At 44.1% G+C, this 19,321-nt stretch overlaps 1 protein-coding gene and 1 non-coding gene across 2 annotated transcripts; one reads left to right on the forward strand and one right to left on the reverse strand.

Moving 5' to 3' along the window:
- The first annotated feature begins 295 nt into the window (after window positions 1–295).
- On the forward strand, window positions 296–19,106 carry aasdhppt (aminoadipate-semialdehyde dehydrogenase-phosphopantetheinyl transferase). Its single transcript, XM_056284017.1, has 7 exons — window positions 296–720; window positions 932–1,036; window positions 2,691–2,829; window positions 4,410–4,531; window positions 5,571–5,732; window positions 17,328–17,396; window positions 17,574–19,106. The coding sequence occupies exons 1-7, from the start codon at window positions 571–573 to the stop codon at window positions 17,739–17,741; spliced, it is 915 nt and encodes a 304-aa protein (XP_056139992.1). The 5' UTR covers window positions 296–570; the 3' UTR covers window positions 17,742–19,106.
- On the reverse strand, window positions 814–886 carry trnaa-agc (transfer RNA alanine (anticodon AGC)). The gene has a single exon. It is a non-coding gene; the product is annotated as a tRNA-Ala (tRNA).
- Window positions 19,107–19,321: the final 215 nt, after the last annotated feature.

A 19,321-nucleotide genomic window follows, 5' to 3' on the forward strand; every position in this document is an offset into this window, starting at 1 on the left:
GGTGGGCATACTGTTTTCCAAGCGGAGGTAATGGGCTACTAGCTATGATGGGAATTATCTATTCGCAACAGGCTCATGGGAATGGCAAAGTCTGTAAAATAACTCCCCTTGGCACTCGCTCGGAACAAGTGTCCCACGTCCATCGCCGCCTACAGCGCTTTTTTACGACACAGCCAACCCACTTTGAGTTTTAGCAACGCACCGTAAACTTCGCTCCCATTGGCTAATTCAAAACCGCGCCCACTTTACGTCAGACGTCCCGCCCCCGACTCTTCCGGACATGTGTTGCGGCGGCGGCGGCGTCCTCGATGTAAACATACCCTGGTATTAGTTTGATTCTTAACGCGCTCGCTTCTGGTGGGAAACGGTGACATGCCGTCGTCGTGGTGGTCCAGCTTGAATAAAGTTATTAACCGTTGTGAATAACAGGCTACGGTCTCCCGCATAACGCTCAACAGTGAATTACGCTTGAAAGCATACATGTACTGATAGCTTGCCATATCTAGGACGTCGCTAACGCCGCCACACATCGAGACGGGATGGATCTGAGCTGATCTGAGCTGAGCTGAGATGGGATCAGGATCCGTTCGCTGGGCTTTTCGCTGCGGCTCGTGGGCACCTACACGGCCCGAGTGGCTGCACGCGGCGCGGTGTATTCAGCGCGAGGAGAAGGACAGAATTGGACAGTTCATGTTTGCCAAAGATGCCAAATCAGCGATGGTGAGTGTGAGCGGATAGCGTATCGCAGTACTATGCGAATTATCGTCTCAACTGCCTCTTATTATCTGTTAAGTTAACGAAGAAAATGTGCTTTGGAGAATGCGGGCATCGATCCCGCTACCTCTCGCATGCTAAGCGAGCGCTCTACCATTTGAGCTAATTCCCCTCTGGACCTGAGGGGGTGTGTGTGTGTGTCTGTGTCTTGGTGCAGTGTGGCCGCTTGCTGCTGAGGAGGCTGGTGTGTGAGCGGATGGAGGTTCCTTGGTCAGACATCAGGCTGGAGCGTTCTCCCAGAGGAAAGCCATACCTGGCAAAGGTAGGCGAGGAGAGCACCTCCATGAAGTCCTCTTTCCCCCATTCCTCCAGGTAGTTGGTTACATTCACCTGTTGTTCCAGGTATAAAACCTGCCTGACTGGAGGCTGGAGTAGCTGGAGTAACTGGACCAACAGGCGAATGTGATGAACTACCGTCCAGAACATAAAGCCAACATTATTGGTGGTACCCGAGGACCAGATTGTGAACCATTGCCATAACGTTCACATTTGATCCTGTTTGTTGAAATACTTGCTACAGGGACTAATGCACTAATTACACCAAGCTTATATTCATTCTAATAAACAGAGTAATTTTCAATTGTAAATGTTGAATCAGCCATTATGGTTCTACACAACTGGTCCATTAGGTGACGGGCTGACAGAACTTGGGAACAGAGGTACAGGTACAACACTAGTTTAGCAAACAGTACCAAGCCTATGTGATAAAGTTAACAGTGAGAATTTCAGCATGGGAAGAAGATGGGAAGCTTTCTGTGCTGCACTGCTTTGAGCAGTTTTTACTTCCAGTAGCAAAGTATCTGTGATCATCATCACCTTCATTTCCCTTGTTGCCTGTGAAGCGAATCCTGCGCACACATAGCTCAAGGTAAATCAAAGTTAAAAGCAAGACATTTGCTTATAACATTAGTAAGTTGTCTATTTAGCAGTGCTGTTCCAAGTTTTTCTGAATTCTGTGGTCACATGAATTAACTATGAGGCCTAGTATACTCACCAATGATGAGAAAGCACTTGTCTTAAAGTTGTTACCCACCGTTTACAAAACCAGGCTGCACAGAAAGGCAGCTTTACACTAAAAACTGATAGTCTGAGATGAATATTTCAAAACTGGACCCGATTGAGTTCACATTAAATTAAATATAACATTTTCATTACTCAGTAAAATGTCTTTATACACACTTAATAATCGAGGTAATGAGATCCCAGAAAGTTGAATCAGTTCAGCTGGACACAACGTTTAGTGGGAGAAACGTTTCATCATCACATTACATTACATTACAGTCATTTAGCCGACGCTTTTATCCAAAGCGACTTACAATAAGTGCATTTAACGTAGGAAATCAGGAGAACTACTAGTCATCAGAGGTCATAAGTGCATCTGAACAAGCATCTAAGAGCAAAACCAGTGCTAAAGTAAAAGTTCAAGAAAGGGTTTTTTTTGGTTTTTTTTAAATGGGTCAATACAATAAGTGCTAAGAACAAGTAACAGGGTAGTAGTTCTTGAAGGGGTGAGTTTTCAACCTGCGGTGAAAGATGGGCAGCGACTCCGCTGTCCTGACATCAGTGGGGAGTTCATTCCACCACTGTGGGGCCAGGACAGAACAGAGCCGTGACCGGGTCGATCGGCAGCAGGGGCCTCTGAGCGACTCACCTAAGTGACCTCTTCAGTCTCAGCTAACTGCTGCTGCAGGGGGTACCTGCAGTCAGCTGAGATGGAAGAAGTCACTTAGATGAGTGATGAAGAGTTTCTCCCACTAAACGTTGTGTTCAGATGAACTGATTCAATTTTCTGGGATACTCAGTAAAATGCACAATAAATATGAAAGCAGTTTCTGAGGGTCCTGCATTTTCTTTCACATACCCATAAGTATACACTTTAGTCAAGTGTCTGACCTCTCCTTTTTATCTGCCTGTAGACAACACCAGATTCAGCTTCTGCAGGCTCTGGGGAGTGGGCATGGAATTTCAACCTCTCCCACCAGGGGGACTTTACTGTGCTAGCTGCACAGGAGGGACGGCAGGTCGGCGTGGATGTCATGAAGACCACCATGCCAGGTAATGTAAAGGCTCGACAGCAATATCTGCACAGATAGAAGCCGTTAGCGATGAAATACTTTCAGTACAGCTATTATTGTTTTTCTACTTTTGTGAATTAAAGTTGAGTCTGCGAAATTTGTGACGGGCGATAACATAGTATTCCCATTGGGAGGAAAGGAGCATAGTTGGAGACGAGGATGATGCTGAATGGCAGGCTCATGTAGATTTGAACCTTGGGTATGAAATCAAATGAAAACAACAGGCTTGCGGTCCACTAAGAGGAAAATGAACTAGTTTTAAAAAAAAACTGTTCACAGCAAACATAAAAATATATATCTAACTGTTTGAACATTGGTAGCAAATATGCCGTCTCAAGTGAAACTCCTGTCATTGCACTCAATACCTCCTCTCCTTCACAGCATAATGCCCCTAATAAACCAATCTGTTAATGATTCTCGTGGTCATAATCTCCCAAATCCACGCCTAATTGACATAAAAGATGTATACAAACAGCATACAAAAGGAATGGTTTAACAAAAAATGGGAAGGAAGAGAAAGCGAGCGCTAGGATGCGAGTGAAGGAGACCTGAGAATGGCATGGAGAGGGAGAGCTGGCTGTGGATGAGAACAAGACATTCATTCATTCATCCATTATCCAAACCGTTTATCCTGACCTCAGGGTCGCGGGGATGCTGGAGCCTATCCCAGCTGTCATTGGGCGGCAGTGCTGGGAGATCAAGACTGAGAAATCTACACCAAAACATTTACTCCTTCCTTTTATCTCGAATACATGGAAAAACACATGTCTGTCTCCACCATTACTTGCTGTCTCTGTGACTGCCTTTAACCTTCAATAGCCTGCTCCCATATTAAATACAGTTCCACTGGACTGAAGCGGGGATACCTGTATTTTCTAAGGAAGCCACAAGATGTCCTTATTGCTCATGTTTTTAAGGCTGAAGCGCTTCTTCGTTTGGGGGGGTGTGCACCCGCCTCTGGTATGTGTGTGTGCCAAAGTCAGGCTGCCTCTTCACATTCAGCCAGGGGTGATATGACACATTTCTATAGCAGCAAATGGTTATCACCTCGGTTAGAAAACCCAAGTATTTCTCAGGAGTCAATATTTTAACCGATTAAAATCTGTCAGATTATTTTACTTCGAGCCAGTCTATTTTTAACAGTGTCCATATTTAATCATCTGCCTTGGCTCCATGGCCAAGAAGCTCTCCTGGATACCGGAGAGGAAGCGGTATTCAGAATAATAACTGGGGCTGTCTGTATTCTCTTATGTCACATCTCCCTCCCTCAATCTTTCTCTCTCCTTTTTTTCCCCCTCCCTTTCCTCTCTATCTCCCCTTCTGTCGCTCCCTCCTGCCCATGCTACATCCTATTTTTTATTTCATTCCCTTCCACCCCCTCCTGCCACATCTACTCTCTCTTCTTCCCCCGTCTCCTCGCCCTCTCTCCTCATCCCTCACTTCTCATCTCACCCCCCCCCCCTTTCTCTCTCGCTCTGTCTCTCTCTCTCTCTCTCTCTCTCTCTCTCTCTCTCTCTCTCTCTCTCTCTCTCTCTCCCTAATGCCTTATTTTCTGTCCAGGTAGCAGCTCTGTGCCTGAGTTTTTCCGCATCATGACTCGTCAGTTCACAGAGTATGAGTGGAGCGTCATCCAATCATCTGGCTCGGAACACCAGCAGCTCGCTGCGTTCTACCGCCACTGGGTAACCATGGCAACCATACTACCCTGTCATCACATCATATCACTGCTGCGCCCCGTGTGTGTGTGTGTGTGTGTGTGGGTGGGTGGGTGGGTGGGTGAACACAAAGAGAAAATAATAGAGCAAATGTCCCCTGAGAAGCATACACATCTGTACATAGTGTAAACCCCCCCCCCAAGTATGCACAGAATCCAAATTAATTTATCCCTATACATTAGTGTGTACCCTAAATTGTGCCTTATTGTTTCTCTGAGGCTGTTGTGTACATACAGAACCACATGAACAAGTCAACAAAGATGGAACAAACACACGGTTGACCTTTTAATCGTCACAACATGCGCCGCTGTTTCTGTCGGGTCCTTCCAATAGCTCCTTTTCTCCCTCTCTAACAAGTGCTCTGGTTGTCATTTTATCTACCACCCTACCCATATTTCTTTCAAACACATACGCACTCTTACTCCCCCCTTTATCGCTCTCTCTCTGTCTCTCACACTCTCTCCCTCTCTCTGACTCTCTCAGATACACATACAGATGGACAGGGGCAACAATGGTGGTGCCAAGTAAAGATGTTGAGAGATTAAGAGGGTGGCACAGAGATGTCAAGCACTGATATCATTGCACTGTTGACTAATGGTAGTGCTCAACGGTTGCCATGGTGATCAGCCTTGGGATACTGTTATTGTGGCTCTTTGACTGTCGAGCAGGGTTTTTACAGGACCCACACAAATTTACAGTATATTCAGACATTGACACACTGTCCCTCCCTTGTTTGTACAAAGACTTACACGTATTCATCCAATCTAACCTATTGTGCTTCTAAGGTAACGAGAAAGGGTTGCTGGACTCTCTCTCTCTCTCTCTCGCTCTCTCTCATACATAACACACACACACAAACACACACGAGTTATCTCCTGCATTGTCTTACATACCATACTTACATACCATATGGACAGAAAAGTTTTTCTGAAAAAAAGAAAAGAAACAGATTTGCTTCATGTACCAATTGCAATGAGCTGATTGGGTGTCCTTCATTTCCTTCAAGGCGTTAAAGGAGAGTTTCATCAAGGCCATTGGCACTGGGCTTGGATTCAACCTTCAGAGAGTGGAGTTTCACCTCTCCTCTGAACTACTCACCGAGGGACGAGTGCTGCGTCATACCAAGATGTATCTGGACGAGGAAGAGGAAGAGGACTGGATATTCGAGGTGGGTGTGAGGTCAAGCATGAGGGGAAAGAAGGCTCAAATGATGCAACAGTTCCAGTCAATACGACCTGGGGCGTTCTTGGCAGATTGTGATAACGCTGATTAATTAACGTTTTAAGAGGTGTATTTCTGGATAAAAATCTTTCATGTGAGCGCTCATGCAGAGGCATTGTGCTGATAAGACTAATCATGACTGATATGTGGCCTTTTAAAAGGGCAGTCTGTTATTTCTGAGAGTGTCGACCCCCATCGCTCAGCGATTTGAATGAAAACAACAAATAAAAAAAAAGACAAAACAAGCAAATTCAAATAGCAGAGTAGCAGAATTCCAGCAGGTTTGCCGACATCTGTGAATTTCCACTGCCTTCGGTACATATCCGTTCGCTGCATAATTGAGAGCCACCTTTTTAGCTGACTGGCCTTCAAACAGCATCAAATAGAGCCAGTCTGGCCCCTGTGTTTTGAATCAAGAAATCAGGGACGTGGCAGGGCTGGGGGTTGTTTACTTTGTTCCAATCATTACCGTTTAGCAACCCCTGCTGATGTTTACTCGTCATATTATGCTTCAGGAAATGTTACACACAGTCCCCTGGAAGTGCTCAGCTCTTGATGGTCCCTCTTTCAGGCCAGCCGCAAAATATGCCGTCTCTGTAAATGCAGATTTCATTCAGGCTGATTCGTCATAACACTATCTGCACCTTCAGAAATCTTCATAGTAGGTGCAGAAGGAGTCAAATAAATTCACTCGGTAGAAAGAAAACACGCCATGCATACGTTGCATTGCAGTATACCACAATGGTATACTGTATTGTAATGCATTGCATGCACGGGGTCTTTTCTTTCTATTGAGGTTAATTCCCAACGGTTCTGTACATCCAATCTATTAGCCAGAATTTTTTAGTAGCAGTTTAAATGTTTTTGACTTTCGGGGTCTGCCAGTACAAATTTCGACCAATTACCAGATGGAGCCAGCCCTCGGTGTGATTAAAAGGAATGGTGAAAAAGACCGAGTGGATCAAGTGGAGTCCTCTTAGCTTTGTTTTCTAGCAGCGTCCCCTTGCAGCGTTTGCAAAGTGAATCGAAAGAGGTCTCATACAGAGATACATAAGACATGGCAATAGATGTGGTCTCAATAGGCACTCCACCCATCCTCACCGTTAGTGGAGTGTGACCTCTTTGTCAAAGAGGAAGAGTATTCCCTTGATATATATCAACATTCTCCCCACATCCACCGTGTTTTTTTTTCTTCTTCTATTCGTTTCCCCTCCTCCATCTTTCCTCTCATTTCCCATTCAATTCCTTCTGTTCCCTTTTTTTTCCTCCTTTCTCCTCTCTGGTGTCATTCCTCTCTGTCCTGTCTGCCCCTCCCCTCATTTTCTCCCATCCACCCCCACTCTTCTCTCCTTCTCTGTCCACCCCCTCCTCCCTTCCCTCCTCCATCATCTCCTCAGATCCTTCCCTCTTCTCTTTCTCTCCTCTCTTCTTGTCTCACTCTCTCTTCCCTTGTCCTCTTTAACCTCTCCTCTCCTCCTCTCGTCTTCTTACACTGGCACCAGTTTCCTCTATTTTGCCGCACCTCCCCTCCATTTCTCCCACTTCCATTTTTAACCGGACCCCCCCGAGAGAGCGGTTGACAAGCGATGGCCGAATTCTTGTCAGCAGTTTGAAAAGTTAAATCCTGCTCCAACCCGTCATGTCCTCCTCCACCCCTCTTTCACTTTAGCGGGAGAGGGAGTGACAGGTAATCGCTGCATGGCGTTTGGGGGCGAGGGCTAATGCTACTTCGGTGTCTGTGTTTTCACACTGGGGAATAGCAACTCACTCGTATCGATTGCAGGGTGACAGTAACGCATCTTCCTCTTGTTCGCTGTAGATTTTAGGGGCCAAGTTGAGGGAATGCCTCACTAGACGTCTGTGTGGATATGAGGGAGGTAGGGATTTAGGACAAACGAAGGCTGGAAGGAAGGGGGGGGGGTGAAGACTATATCTGTGAAATGAACTGCCCCAATTTAATGCAAGAAAAGAAGGCTTTTGTGAAGGGGTGCTCAGGAGAGAAACCTAAACTTTAGAACCTCGATGTTATGAAATCAGTGACAGTATGAGTACACCATATTCTCCAAAACATGAAGAGGGCCCCTGCAGACTGGCTCAGTAGTACTTATAATTTCAATGAAGATTTGCAGTTCGCCATTTTTGTTTCTTCATTTTATTGACTGATTCCACTGAATTACACTACCGTTCAAAAGTTTGGGATCACCCAAACAATTTTGTGTTTTCCATGAAAAGTCACACTTATTCACCACCATATGTTGTGAAATGAATAGAAAATAGAGTCAAGACATTGACAAGGTTAGAAATAATGATTTGGATTTGAAATAAGATTTTTTTTACATCAAACTTTGCTTTCGTCAAAGAATCCTCCATTTGCAGCAATTACAGCATTGCAGACCTTTGGCATTCTAGCTGTTAATTTGTTGAGGTAATCTGGAGAAATTGCACCCCACGCTTCCAGAAGCAGCTCCCACAAGTTGGATTGGTTGGATGGGCACTTCTTTGAGCAGATTGAGTTTCTGGAGCATCACATTTGTGGGGTCAATTAAACGCTCAAAATGGCCAGAAAAAGAGAACTTTCATCTGAAACTCGACAGTCTATTCTTGTTCTTAGAAATGAAGGCTATTCCATGCGAGAAATTGCTAAGAAATTGAAGATTTCCTACACCGGTGTGTACTACTCCCTTCAGAGGACAGCACAAACAGGCTCTAACCAGAGTAGAAAAAGAAGTGGGAGGCCGCGTTGCACAACTGAGCAAGAAGATAAGTACATTAGAGTCTCTAGTTTGAGAAACAGACGCCTCACAGGTCCCCAACTGGCATCTTCATTAAATAGTACCTGTTAGAGCCTGTTTGTGCTGTCCTCTGAAGGGAGTAGTACACACCGGTGTAGGAAATCTTCAATTTCTTAGCAATTTCTCGCATGGAATAGCCTTCATTTCTAAGAACAAGAATAGACTGTCGAGTTTCAGATGAAAGTTCTCTTTTTCTGGCCATTTTGAGCGTTTAATTGACCCCACAAATGTGATGCTCCAGAAACTCAATCTGCTCAAAGAAGTGCCCATCCAACCAATCCAACTTGTGGGAGCTGCTTCTGGAAGCGTGGGGTGCAATTTCTCCAGATTACCTCAACAAATTAACAGCTAGAATGCCAAAGGTCTGCAATGCTGTAATTGCTGCAAATGGAGGATTCTTTGACGAAAGCAAAGTTTGATGTAAAAAAAATCTTATTTCAAATACAAATCATTATTTCTAACCTTGTCAATGTCTTGACTCTATTTTCTATTCATTTCACAACATATGGTGGTGAATAAGTGTGACTTTTCATGGAAAACACAAAATTGTTTGGGTGATCCCAAACTTTTGAACGGTAGTGTAAGTATGTTCAAAAATGCAAGGAAAACTCCTTGCATGTACAATCAAGGATACACAAACTTTCACCAGTGCGTCCATTGAATTAATAGATTTTATGCACCAACAAACTCCTCACATCTAGCCACACTCTTGAGAAGTAGAGGCGTGTGTATTTTTCCACATCAGACATTTGATTTAAGTTGAAGGCAGGTAATTGTAAACAGTGCTTCGTACATATCCTACAAAGAGATGGTATGTTGTTTTTTTTGGGGGGGGGTCCCCATTTTCCCCCCCCAATTGTACTTGGCTTTTACCCCACTTTTACGCCACTCTTACCCCACTTTTCCAAGCCATCCTGGTCACTGCTCCACCCCCTCTGCCGATCCGGGAAGGGCTGCAGACTACCACATGCCTCCTCCGATACAAGTGGAGTTGCCAGTCGCTTCTTTTCACCTGACAGTGAGGAGTTTCACCAGGGGGGCGCAGCGCGTGGGAGGATCACGCTATTCCCCCCCAGTTCCCCCTCCCCCCCGAACAGGCGCCCCAACCAACCAGAGGATGCGCTAGTGCAGCGACCAGGACACATAAAAACAGCAATTTCACAAGGGGCAGACTTTTGGTGGGGTTGAACTATACACATAAACTACTATATATAAAATATACTATATATATTATCACAATGGTAGTGTACAGAACAGTGTAGCTAACAGGATCTGTGCTAATGCTTGTATTGGTATTGGTTGAACTTTGCAAGATTCAAAGCTGAAAAACAAATGTGAATACTATAAATAAAGAGGGGCGGCACGGTGGCGCAGTGGTTAGTGCAATCGCCTCACAGCAAGAAGGTCCTGGGTTCCAGCCCCAAGGTAGTCCAACCTTGGGAGTCATCCTGGTTTGTCTCTGTTTGGAGTGTGCGTGTTCTCCCCGTGTCTGCATGGGGTTGCTCCGGTTTCCTCCCACAGTCCAAAGACATGTAGGTCAGGTGAATCGGCCATACTAAATTGTTCCTAGGTATGAAGGTGCGTGTGCGTGTGTGTGTGTGATGGCCTGGTGGCCCGTCCAGGATGTCTCCCTGCCTGCCACCCAATGACTGCTGGGATAGGCTCCAGCATCCCCGCGACCCTGAGGGCAGGTTCAGATAATGGATGGATGGCTAGATAAAGTGTTGGTCTATCACTGATTGTGCCTTTTTATCATTAGAGTTTATATGTCAACTTAACATACATGAGAAATACTTTGACTATGAGCCTTGATTAGTTTTTGGGCCTCTTACAGCTTAGCTATGTAATTGCACCCAAACTATGGTAACTACCGTTATTAAACTACAATAATTATTGCTGAATGTTGATAATGGTAATTTTGTGATATCTGTGGTACGTAATCTATTAATCGTGATTATCTAAGTGATTACCGGTGTGAAACCCCAAATACTATGGTTTAACTATTGTTGTTGTACTCTTATAATGGAACCTTGTGTTGTGCTGAGAAAATTTCAAAATACAGTTGTTCTAGAAATAGGTGTTGCCAAGGGATCTGGTTCAAACAGGATAATCTTGTGTTTTTAAGTGAAACATAATGGCAAATTATCCTCTTTGGGAATTGTGTGAAACCCCACTTCTGATACTCAGAAACTGCATAACAGACATCAGCCACATCTGGGCTTTTACAAGCTGGCTAGCATTGGCCAATGTACTCGTATACCAGGAATTACACCTCTAGAAAAAAAGCCAGTAACCCAAACAGCATAGAGGGGTACAGACTGATATGACAGCTGAGTCAACAAAACAAAAAAAAAGAAAAAATGAAACCAAATGCTGTTTAACTGCTCAGATAGCTGAAAAATTATGATTTTTCATTGCATTAGGCCTTTAAGTACAGCAAAACATGTCACTATTTGTGACAGAGGAATGATTAATTGACAGACAGAGGTGGAATTGAATAATTTCCAAGAACCTCCTGTTGGCATGTCTGTTACACACGCACATATAGACTCAAAGTATTAACATACAGCTGAGGTGAGCAGCCATGCCTCTGTCATCCCAACCTTTGACCCCAAGGGGCTGCTGACTGACAAATGTAATGAGGTTTTGTCTCTTGGAGAACTATCACTTCTCGGTGACCCTCAGCAAAGTCACCCCATCAACCTCTGTTGATAAGGTCACAACACAAGAAGTGAGGGACATATTGAGTGGTACACACATACTTTGACCACAAAGCATTTTTTTTCCAAAAGTATTTTTATTTGAGATGTAGGTACAAATACAGTATCCAATAGTAACAAATATCTCCATATTTTATATTTTTAGAAGAAATGCAAAGTAAACAGAACAGACAAAACAAACAGACCCCCCCCCCCGGTGCCTTAGGAGTATCAGAAAATAAAATGACAATACCATAGCTCGGTGTCATCTGTTCATAATAGATTCACAGGTTTGCATTGAAGTGTCATGGGCAAGAGCATTAGACGGTGTACATTTGTAAAATACATGTAAAAAGTGAGCAAGCCAGCCAAAGCCTCAAGGGTACAGATGAATAATGACAAATTCAGCATAGTTTTGATAGACTTAGGACAGATCTCTCATCACCATTTGATCTCTACTCCAAGGGTAATACAGACCGGTTTGCAAAATAGGAAAGGAAAGGCTGCCATTTGGAGCAAAAATGTTCTTTTGATCCCCTCAATGTATATTTAATTTTTTTTTCTAAGGTTAAATATGACATATCTTTTAACCACCCAAGAATGTGGTGGTGGTGGTGGTGAGGGAGATTCCCAGGCTAAAAGAATCCCTCGGCGAGCCACAAGAGATATGAAAGCAATAATATCACTTTGTTTAGTGTTCAAGAATAAGGACAAATTATTTGTTGGTACTCCAAAGATGGCGATTTGTGGATTTGGTTCAATGGGGACTCCTAAGACGTCTGAAAGGGTGTTGAAAACGAAAGACCAATAATTTTGAGAGCAACAGTCACACAGTGGATCTAAGCCTGGATATAGCTCAGCTAGCCTGGATTTACTAAAATGGATTCTATGTAAAACCTTAAATTGTATGAACATTAGACTGGCACATGATGAGGTGGAGTTAACCCGTTTTAGCGCTCCCTCCCTCATCTGTTAGCTCAATATCTAGTTCCTTCCACCAGTGTGCTTTGATTTTCTGAGTTGAACGATTTTCTAAGCTTGAGAGGCTCTCATACAAGAATGATATTAGCCCTTTTTGAGCAGGGAGGATAGGGTTTAACATATTTTTCCAAGCAAGTCGGGGTGGAAGAGAAGGAAATGAGGGAAATTGTTTATGCATAAAGTTACACACTTTAAAAAAACCTTAACATATTGGAGCGAGGTAAATTGTATTTTTATGTACATCATCAAAGCAAGGAAATGTGTTGTGAAATAATCTTTAAAACATTGTAGACCAACATCTTTCCACTCAGGAAAAAGTAGAGTCAGGGTTGAGGGAGGGAATAGATGATTGTTGGTGATAGGTCCTAATACAGATGATGTTTTGAATTTGTAGTGACGTAGGAATTGGATCCATATTTTTAAAGTAGAAAGTACTATAGGGTTCGAGGTGTAGTGAGATGGTTTTATATGGAGGGATGAAAAGACATGCTGGAAGTGAAGACAAGTGACATGACTGAACCTCTAATGAGCACCAACTAGATCCTGGCGCATGGAGCCAAAACGATATCTTTTGTATATTCGCTGCCCAGTAGTAATGGATAAAACTGGGAAGAGCTAAGCCACCCATTTCTTTGTTTCGTTGAGGAAGAGTATGGCTAATTCTGGGGGTGTTTGCCTCCCCAAATAAAATGGCTGATTGTTTGATTAATTGTTCAAAAAAAATGTTTAGGGAGGAATATAGGGAGACACTGGAAAACAAAAAATACTTCGGGAGAATGTTAATTTTTACTGATTGGATTCTACCAGTCAATGATAGTGGCAGGCTATGCCATCTATTGAAATTAAGTTTCATTTGATTTAGCAGTGGGGTGAAATTTGCTGTGTAAAGAGAGGAGAGGGAGCGAGTAATTTTTATACCAAGATATTTAAAACCTGAATAGGATAAGTGAAATGGGATTGAAGCTTGTCGAATTTGTAGGGCTTTCTCATTGATGGGGAAGCATTCACTCTTATTAAAGTTTAAGTTGTACCCAGAAAATGACCCAAATTCCTCAAGGAGTGAGACAATTGTTAACGTACAAGATTCAGGGTCAGTTAAGTACACTAATAAATCATCTGCATACAAAGCCACACGGTGCTCAACCCCCCCCCTTCTCATACCTAGCAATAATGGTGAAGTCCGTAGAGCTATGGAAAGTGGTTCGATGGCTATAGCGAAAAGCAGTGGGGATAGGGGGCACCCTTGAAGAGATTCCCTAAGGGGTTAAAGAACAGAGACCTTATAGAGTTAGTGCAGACCGAAGCTTGTGGTGAGGAATAGAGAAGACGGCTCAATGCGATAAGGTTATTACCAAAACCAAATTTGTCAAGTACTGTGAATAAATAGCCCCATTCAATTCGGCCAAAGGCCTTCTCTGCATCTAGGGATATGAACACTTCTGGAGAAGAGTTGTTGCTGGGAGGGTAGATAATATTTAAAAGTTTACGAATATTGCGAATGAATGCCAATTTTTTATGAAGCCCGTTTGGTCTTCAGAGATGACATTTGGAAGAATTGATTCTAAGTGGAGAGCAAACACCTTTGCAATGATCTTGACATCTACATTAAGAAGTGAGAGAGGATGAAAGGATCCACAGTTAGTGGGGTCCTTGTCTTTCTTAAGTAGAGGGGATATGGATGCTTGACAGAGTGTCAAATGTATCTGACCTTTTTCAATTGAGTCTTGGAACATATAAAGCAAAAGAGGAGAGAGCTTGTTAGCAACTTCTTATAGAAATCGGTTATAACTGTACCAGGCATCTTCCCACTCTGCATTGATCTTATAGCTGTAACAATTTCTGCCAGACCTACTGGCTCCTCCAAATCTGAGGCAAGATCCTCACTAATTGTTGGAATATTTAAATTGTTTAAAAAAATTATCATTTTAGAATTGTCTACTGGTGCTTCAGACGTGTATAAAGTGGAGTAAAATGATGTAAAAAGTTCGATAATCTCTTTAGGATCTGTCACCAGGTTATTACCAGGGTCCTTCACCTGAGGTATAAGCCGAGATGCAGATTATCATGTTGTTTTAACTGATGAGCAAGAAGCCTACTCCCTTTTTCTTCACACTCATAATAAAAACCACGAGAATGGAATAGTGAGCCTTCTGCCTTATTTGTAGATAGCAAATTGAATTGTGATTGTAGAGCTAATCTTTTTTTAAGGAGTTTTGGTGTAGGATTTGTGGAACATTGGCGATCTGTGTTTAATATTGATTCTGTTCATTCTTGAAGTTGTTTTTGTGTTGTTTACTTGTATGAGAGGCATATGAAATTATTTGGCCCCTTAAGAATGCTTTCAAAGTTTCCCACAGTAATGAGGGGGAGATGGATTTATGGATATATTTGTATCTAGGAATGTTTCTATAGACTTTGTTAGGTAGTCACTGAATTTCTTATCAGATAGCAATAGTGAGTTAAATTTCCAAGGAGGACGATCTGTCAAGAGATTGGAGAATTTAATTTCAAGTGTCAATGGGGCATGATGTGATATGACAATTGCCAAATATTCCATAGATTTGACCTCACTAAGAAGGGATGAGTCTAAAAAGAAGTAGTCTATCCTGGAAAATGTTTGACAGACATTTAAAAAAAATGAAAATTCTCTGGCTGAAGGGTTATAAAACCTCCACGGGTCCACACATCCTTTCTCTCCATAAACATGGCCCACGCTTTTGCCATTCCTGTTGGGAGGACTACTCTCAAACTCGAACGATCCAATCTTGGATTGATTGCACAGTTTATATCACCTCCTAATATGAATCGGTGGGTATTTAAACAGGCGAGAGAAGATAAGAGTTTGTTAACAAATTGGGCGTCGTCCCAGTTGGGACTACATACATTGACTAAAAGAACTGGCATGTGAAATAAAAAAACCCATAACAATAGCATAATGGCTGTTTAGGTCAGAAATAGCTTTAGAGGGGATGAACTGAATTTTTTTTCTGATTAATATTGCTACACCTCTAGCTTTACTGTTAAAGTTAAAATGGAAGGTTTGATTAATTTAACTTTTTCGCAGTTTTGTCTGTTCTGCCACTTTCAAATCTGTCTCCTATAAAAACACAATCTCAGCATTGAGATGTTTAAGGTGAGAAAAAAACCCTTGAGCATTTGATCAGAGCATTCATTCATTTAACATTCAATGATACAAATTTGATTGACTGACCTCCATTACATCTGGCGAGCGTCTGGTGGCCAGGCCTTGGCCCATGGGGCCTGGTCGGGCCCAGCCCGAAAAACAACATGGAGCCACCACCTCGTGGACCCACCACACGTGGGGATGAGCATTTGGCCATTTCCTTCCATTTGTATTCTATCAATTACCAAGGAGCACCAGCTGCATTGGTGCAGAATGTGTTAAGTGGACATAATTACTTCTCAATAGCTTTGGATGGGGTGACTGCTAGCGACACTCAGCCCTGGATGTAATTGGAGTGAAAAGAGGGACAGAGGAGGACTCGGTAAAGACAATCAGAATAATCCCTTATCGGGACTCTTACATGGCAGAGTAGCAAGGTCTGTGTTTACACATGTTGTTGCAAATAACAACATGTTATGCTTCAGAATTGCATCTCTGCTCTTTGCAGGTGATGTGGTTTTGTTGGCTTCATCAGAACGCGACCTCCGGCACGCACTGGGGCAGTTTGCAGCTGAGTGTGAAATGGCCAGGATGAGAGTCAGCACCTCCAAGTCTGAGGCCATGGTTCTCTGCTGGAAAATGGTGGATTGCTCCCTCCCAGTTGGGGATGATTTGTGGCCTCAAGTGAAGGAGTTCAAGTATCTTGGGGTCTTGTTCACGAGTGAGGCTAGGATGGAGCGGGAGATTGACAGGCGGATTGGTGCAGCATCAGCAGTAATGCGGACGTTGTACCGAACCGTTGTGGTGAAGAGGGAGCTGAGCCGGAAGGCAAAGCTCTCAATTTACCAGTCAATCTTCACTCCAACTCTCACCTATGGTCATGAGCTTTGGGTAGTGACCGAAAGGGTGAGATTGCGGATACAAGCGGCTGAAATTAGTTTCCTCCGTAGGGTGTCTGAGCTCAGCCTTAGAGATAGGGTGAGGAGCTTGGACATCTGGAGGAAGCTCAGAGTAGAGCCGCTGCTCCTTCGTGTTGAAAGGAGCCAGTTGAGGTGGTTCGGGCATCTGATTAGGATGCCTCCTGGGTGCCTTCCTTTGGAAGTTTTCCGGGCATGTCCAACTGGGAGGAGACCCCGGGGTAGACCCAGAACTCGCTAGAGGGACTACATGTCCAATTTGGCCTGGGAACACCTTTGGATCCCCCAGGAGGAGCTGGAGGGCATTGCTAGGGAGAGGGACATCTGGAGTGCCCTACTTGGCTTGCTGCCACCACAACCCGACCCTGGAGAAGCGGCTGATGATGAGATGAGATGTAGCAAATAAATCTATGCACGCGTGCACATTTAGGTGTGAGTGAACACTGGGGCAACACAGGGGCAGACATGGCGAGGGCAAGAAAGGAGGAAATCGGAGGAAACCAAATGAGAGGAATTGACAGGAGGGTATGAAACACAGTGGATTGTAAAAGGCTAAAAGAAAAATTTGACTCCGATGCTGACATCTAGATGGACAACGAGCTGGCTCTTAAAGCATGTGCCCCTTCTCGCACAGAAATACACCCATCTCAACAGTGTTCGTTGGCATCCTGCTTTCTGTACGCTCAGATGTTAAATGGTATTACTGGGGTCATGATTTGTCTAGAGAGTGAGAGTTATCTCCCTGCAGTTTTCATCTTTAGTTGCCCAGAAATGACATGCATGTATAGATGATTTATCTGTGTGTTTATTTTAGCATGAGTGCACATGAGCAACATGAATATATGTATGAATGAATGATGATAAGATGCAAGCACCGATTATTCATTATACTGAGTGTGGATACGAGACCTTGTAAAGGTTACGCAATTTTTTTCCTGTATGATAAGATGTGTGTGTGTGTGTGTGTGTGTGTGTGTGTGTGTGTGTGTGTGTGTGTGTGTGATTGCATTCATGCATGTATTTGCCCAGGAGAGCTTGTTGGATGCAGAGCACCATGTTGCTGTGGCACTAGGACCCCAAGACAAAGGTGGAGCTGGGGTGAGGAACAGAGCTATCCTGTCCCATATTTACACATCTGTTCTCAGACCCCCCCCCCCCAAAGCAATACACAAAACAGAATTAAACACACACTGCTGAAGAACATATTTGGAATACTCTTCCCTCTCCAACTCTCCCTTTACCTTTTCTCTCGCTCTTTTATGTCTCCCCCCCCAGGCTCTTCTCTCGTCTCTCCCTCCCCCCTCTCACTTTACCTTCCTGTCATTCAGTGACCTCATCAGCTTGGCGATGCCCCTGACAGAAGAAGACCCTGCCTACTGGGAGAGCTTTGAGAAGAAAGCAGAGGCCCCAGAGAGACAGAGAGAAAAATGCACCCACAAATAAACACTTATTTCTCACACGTGGACACCGAGAGACACATCCGGCACATGTGCACTGACAGGAGCATACACACATGCCTTAAGAAGTGCCAAAAAAAACAAAACACAAACGCACACATCAATGTAATTCCATCCATCCACTATCCAGAGTGCTTATCCTGCTCTCAGGGTCGCGGGGATGCTGGAGCTTATCCCAGCAGTGACTGGGTGGTAGGCGGGGAGACACCCTGGACAGGCCGCCAGGCCATCACAGGGCTCACACACACACACACACTCATACCTAGGGACAATTTAGTACAGCCGATTCACCTGACCTACATGTCTTTGGACTGTGGGAGGAAACCGGAGCCCCCGGAGGAAACCCATGCAGACACGGGGAGAACATGCAAACTCCACACAGAGGACGACCTGGGACGACACCCAAGGTTGGACTACCCTGGGTAATTGATACTTAAATTTAGAATCTCTACTTTTTTTTGGCTTTTTCCCCATTTTTCTCCCCAATTGTATCTGGCCTATTACCCCACTTTTCCGAGCCATCCCGGTCGCTGCTCCACCCTCTCTGCCGACCCGGGGAGGGCTGCAGACTAACACATGCCTCCTCCGATACATGTGGAGTCGCCAGCTGCTTCTTTTCACCTGACAGTGAGGAGTTTCGCTAGGGGGATGTTGCGCATGGGAGGATTACACTATTCCCAGCCCCCCCCCCCCCCCCCCCCAAACAGGTGCCAGAAATGACCCAACCAGAGGAGGTGCTAGTGCAGCAACCAGGACACAGACCCACATCTGGCTTCCCACCCGCAGACACGGCCAATTGTGTCTATAGGGACGCCCGACCAAGCTGGAGGTAACACGGGGATTCAAACCGGGATCCCCGTGTTGGAAGGCAACGGAATAGACTGCTATGCCACCCGGACACCTTGAAACTCTACTCTCTTGTCTAAAACCAGGCGCACACAGTTGTGACATGCACACACCTGTGGCACAGACATACAGATATAAAGGTTCTCTATCCATCTGTTAATCCTCATCTTGCTGTCCTGTGAAGCCCTGAAAAACTAGACCTTATGCTAATATCGGGACACGTTTGCTCAGGATTTTGGGAACATGGATTTCTTAAATTGTTGCTCATTGCTGATCCCCGTAAGCCATGGAGGCCCTGACAAGAGTGAGTAGAGAACCGCCCTGAGAAACCAAGAAATGAAACTGTTGATAAGAAGTGGGTATAACATTTGAAATATGTAATCAATAAATATGTGATTGATATACCGTAAGACTTATCAAGATAGAGTTATTTGATTGATTATGCTGTTTGTATTGAATGCACCTTGCTGATCCGTGTCACCGGGATACAAATAAAAAAAATCTAAATGAGTATTATGTCTCATTACCCCTGTCTGCTTCCCCCCTCTGTGTGACAGATGGGATGTCCTAACAGTGAAAGTGGCTGGAGGGAATGAGTAAGAGAGAAATGCCCATTTTAAATAGCAACAGAGCGAGTTAAAGATTGATGGCTCATGATAGATTCTTCTGTCTGTTGCTCCTTTTAACGCTTTTTTTCCGAGGGGCTGATGGGTTTTAACT

This window comes from Lampris incognitus, chromosome 7, assembly GCF_029633865.1.
Source record: "Lampris incognitus isolate fLamInc1 chromosome 7, fLamInc1.hap2, whole genome shotgun sequence".
NCBI classification, from domain to species: domain Eukaryota; kingdom Metazoa; phylum Chordata; class Actinopteri; order Lampriformes; family Lampridae; genus Lampris; species Lampris incognitus.